The 5075-nt window shown below is 42.1% G+C and overlaps 1 protein-coding gene across 1 annotated transcript; it reads left to right on the top strand.

The window, feature by feature from the left end:
* Positions 1–1800: 1800 nt before the first annotated feature.
* On the top strand, positions 1801–4851 carry LOC135481688 (zinc finger protein 189-like; the record flags this gene model as incomplete). The annotated part of the gene is made up of 1 exon (XM_064761364.1): positions 1801–4851. A coding segment is annotated over one exon (3051 nt), but the record flags the coding sequence as incomplete, so codon positions are not given.
* Positions 4852–5075: the final 224 nt, after the last annotated feature.

Genomic DNA, 5075 nt, shown 5'->3' on the forward strand with positions numbered 1-5075 from the left:
TAGGGTTACACAAGAAACACCAAGTCTATTTTACCCCCACCCCCCCCCCCCACCCCCCCACACACACCCAAAAAAAAATGAAGCAAATGTGGCAAAAACGGCCATTTCATGCTGCAATTCTGTTTTGCTCCCTTCACAGAGGTCATGCATTTTAGGTCAATCAACATGAGGTGTAGGCCATAGCCGTTGGCCTAGATACGCCAAAGCAGCGTATGTGTGACGTCGTATTGTTGCGTGACGTAGAAATGTAAAACTTTACTATACATGTATTGTGACATCATGCTGCTGAGCTCAGATTGGAACGTCTTTAAACAAATGTTTCTTTTTCAGCGTCATGGTGTGTGGGTGTAAAATTGAAAAAATTTAAAAACAAAAGCGATAGGTGCGAAATAACACTTTTATCACTGAAGAAAGTGCCAATAATTCACCTTTATATAAATCACGAAGCAAATCTAACAAATCAACAAACTCAGATTCTTTTTTCGTAGACATAAACAGCATGAAATGATATTACTCGGGTAAAAGTACCGGCCAGTGTATTGCGTGACACAGTCGATGTTGTTTGAAAATTCATCTCTATATAATATGTATATTTGCAGAAGGCCCGCAACTAACAGCGGGACAAAATAAAGATTTTTCTTGAAGGGTTGGGGGAGGTGGTTATTAACGGCTTTCAGTGATTCAGCTCATGAAAGGATACGGCTGACCTAAGGCTATATGTTTGCAAAATTGACAATATTTAGTAGTGCCTAATAAAGTTTCAATTAGTGTCCACGCACATGACAACTCTGATGCGCTAATTCGAGACCGCGAACATCTGGGCACTTCACTCGTACGAGGCAGCGGCATGCAGACAACGAAGTAAAAAATAACATGGGAAATTATAGGGAAATGAACAACACTGGAGGATACTCAGAGAAATGCGACTGATAATATAACCAGAAGTCATTGTATATAAGGCATAAGTTATATTTAACAGAATAATCTTTTGCAATAGCAGAATATATTCTAGCATCACGGAGACAACAGGCTTTCTGTTAAAATTAACAAATTAATGTTTTGAGTGTACATGAAAGTTCCGCGTTTCTGAAAGGCGTTTAGACAACAACAACAACAACAATGAAGCCAGCATACGCCAGCATGTGTCGAAATCCTGAGCTTTGCTGAAAGATGCACAAGGTTGCCCCCTTTGGATTGATTTAACGTGTTAGTATATTAAATGCGATGTCAACACAGCATTTTGAGTAAATCTAGACCAATGACGTTTGTAAAATTGCAATTAACATCACTGCACCATTACCAAATCCCGCTTACGCCTTGGTGCTAGAGGGCATGTAATTTGTTGCTATTTAAGCATTTACATCAACAATTAGATTAAAACCGTAACTGAGGCAAGTCGACAAGAGCCCACATTTCACCGGTTACATGAGCATTTCTCAACTATCACACTGTTGTGGTTGCACTGACTACACTCTCTATACTGTAAGACTTTTATCATATTGGGCATCGCATATCTGGGTCAGCATTATCGTGGAAGGAAACCGGGCGGAGCCTGGGCGGAACCCGCTGGTTGCTGCAGACCATTGCATGAGCTGGACATAAACTCACAGCGACCGCATTGATGAGAAGCTCCTGGGACATTGCGCCGCACTGGGGTGCTAACTCTCTCGGACACTGCGGCCCCAATAAAAGGTTTCTCAAACAAAATCACGAGTTTTACCAAAGTGCTTATATTACAAGTACATAATACAATTTGTTTAAAGAAATTTGAATTCACATCTTTTTTTGTTTTCTGTATAGATTTTACAGAAGATATTGGGCTGTCAGATGAACCTCTGGCGAGTACCATTGTTAAAACAGAAGATATTAATCTGGCAGATGAACCTTTGACGAGGTCCATTGTTAAAACAGAAGATGTTGGCCTGCCAGATGATCTGCTGGCGACGCCCATCGGTAAAACAGAAGATGTTCACCTTACAGATGAACTTCTGGCGAGGCCCATTGTTAAAACAGAAGATATAAACCTAGATGAACCTCTGGCGAGGCCTGTTGTTAAGACAGAAATTGTTGACCGAGAAGATGAACCTCTGGTGAGGCGCATTATTAAAACAGAAGATATTGACTTAGAAGATGAACCTCTGGCGAGGCCTATTGTTCAAACACAAGATGTTGATATGGTTGATGATCCACTGGCGAGGCCCATTGTTAAAACAGAACATGTTGATCTGGCAGATGATTCTCTGGCGAGGCACATTAGGAAGAGTGAACAGCCTGACCTGCCAGTTGAATCCCAAGATTTGTCGATCGTTGAGAACGAAACGGTTGGCCTCCAGGATGAGTTGTGGTCCATTTTTGAGACAGATGAAGGAAGTTTTGAATGTCCAGGAGAACCTCAAGGTCGCTCCATTGTTGAAGCAGGAAAAGACAAACCAAAAGTGTGTCCCACCGTGAAGGCAGAAGCTGCTGACCTTCAACCCATTCAAGAAACTGTTCAGGTATATCGCAATACCAACAATGAACGTCTGAAGCCTTATGAGGGATCTCACACTAATCGAAGTGTTACACACACCAGAAAACTGGCTGAACTACTCCTTCCTCCTGGAGGATTAGAAACGAAATCAACGAGTTGTCAGACTGAATACGATGCCTCTCCGGTTAGCCTTGAAGAGGTAATGGACACCATGTGTCAGACGGAAACCGATGCCTCTGTGCTGAGATCTGAGCGGCTACGCGAGAAACAGATTACATGTAATATTTGTGGGATGAACTTAACTCATTCTTTGGAGGATCACATGAAAAAACACCCAGGCCTTCTTCCTTTTACCTGCATATTGTGTAAGCAAGACTGTAAGAATCCATCAGGTTTGAAAGTACACATGAGAGTACACACCGGTGATAAACCCTACACCTGCACTATTTGTAAGAGAAAATTTAGAGCGTTGGGTGCTCTAAAGAGTCATCTGAAGATACACTCGGATATAAGACCATACGCATGCACAGATTGCAACAAAACTTTCAAGAATTTGGCAGCTTTGAAACCGCACATGAGGCTGCATACTGGGGAAAGACCTTTCAGTTGTAACCTTTGTGAGAAGAGGTTTATACAGTCGTGTAATTTGAAAATGCACATGAGATCTCATAAAAATGATAAAGCTAACATGTGTGATATCTGTGGCAAGAAGTTCGCACAACCCTATGAATTGAAGACTCACAGCAGAACACATACAGATGATAAACGTCCATACAGCTGTGACGTGTGCGAGAAAACATTCAGCACCTCAGCTTCTTATAATGATCACGTCAAATGGCATATCCGTAAAAGACTGAACATGAGTTCTGTTTCCAAGAGAACCTTCAAGCAACAATCGCAATCCAAAATGCAAAAACATACAGGTAGAAATCAGTACACGTGTAATATTTGTGGGAAAAATTTTGCACGAGAAGGTAACCTGTGGAATCACCAGAAACGGCAAAACTGTGAAAGTAGCTGTCAGGGTTTTAAGTCCAGATCTAAAGCTTCCATGCCAAGGAACACAACCGATATTCCTGATGTGATGCCACCGTCCACTGAATCTGCTGGCATGGAATCTCTGGTGTCTCAACCGGAGACTTCGGATTATGTGAGTACCATTCATGAGACAAAAATAACACATTCTTGTTCTGTGATGGATTGCATGGGAGTGCAAAACGGTGAAAATTGCAATTCGGGTGAGAAATTTGAACAAAGCTTTAAAGACTCAAACGGTTTGAAAACACTATTTAGGCCACACGCAAGTGATAAATCCTACGCCTGTAACCTTTGCGAGAGAAAGTTTACCAGAGAAAGCGATTTGAAGGCCCACATTAAAATACACACATTACAAAGAAAACAAACCTGTGGTATTTGTAGGAAAACCTTTAAGCGTTTCGCTGAATTCAAAAAACACCTGAAACGACACGCAAGCGAAGAAGCTGAAATACGTGACGGATTTTCTGAGGAAAGTTTGAGACAGAAACTTCATTCGAAACAATGCACCAATGTACACAGTTCTGAGGATTGGATTGAGGATCGTGAACTTAGTCCGAACGGACCATCGTGTATTGAACGTATGCAAAGTTGTAAGGGATCAGACATCTCTTCTTCCTTGAACAAACCAGCACTGGCTTCCCATGACAAAGGTGAAGAACGTGTTGAAAGCTCTGATGCCCCTCAAACGAGCCCTGTTTTTGTCACAGAATGCGTTGATATTGCGACAGAACGCGTTGATGTTGCGACAGAACACGTTGATATTGCGACAGAACGCGTTGACGTTATGACAGAACGATTCGATGGTGCGATCAAAAGTATTGATGGTGCGATCAAAAGCATTGATGGTGCGACAGAACGTGTTGATATTGCGACAGAACACGTTGATGTTATCACTGAACCTCAACTGTTAATTGTTGTTAAAGCAGAAGATATTTACACAGAAACAGTTACCCTTCCCTACGAACTACAGGTGTGCACCAATAAGAAACAAGACGTTGATGACGAATTTCAGGCGTCGTTCTGTGACATTCAAGGCGTTGACCTCCATGTTAAGCCCGAGGTTAGCCCAAAGAGGAATCGTAAGATTGTCATCCCGTTTGAAAATCAGATGTACACCAGTGAGGAGCAAAGTGTTGACTTTTCAAATAAATCAGAGGCGCAGTTTAAGAGGAACTGCAGTATTTCAGTCCCGCTTGAACCTCAAGTTTGCTCCGACCAGCAACAAGGCGTTGACATTCAAGTTGAGCCTGAGGTGTGGCCTGATAAGAACTGCAAAATTGTCATCTCACTTGAATCCGAAAGGCAAGCGGTTGGTCTCCCAGTTAAGATTAAGCAGTGGTCCGGTAAGAATCGCACAATTGTCATTCCTTTGGAACCCCAAGTATGCTTTGATGGGCAAAAAGGCGTTGACCTTTCTGGTAAAATTCAAACGTTTGAGGCAAAATGTATAGACAGTGAAGCTTGCTCACATTCAGCTGATTTAGATTGCCGAACTTCTGAAGAGACTGGAGGTCTGACAATTACAGGAATGTATTCGTCATCCTCATTCGTTCAGAGTGACTCCAGG

This window comes from Liolophura sinensis, unplaced genomic scaffold (assembly GCF_032854445.1).
Source record: "Liolophura sinensis isolate JHLJ2023 unplaced genomic scaffold, CUHK_Ljap_v2 scaffold_531, whole genome shotgun sequence".
Taxonomy (NCBI): domain Eukaryota; kingdom Metazoa; phylum Mollusca; class Polyplacophora; order Chitonida; family Chitonidae; genus Liolophura; species Liolophura sinensis.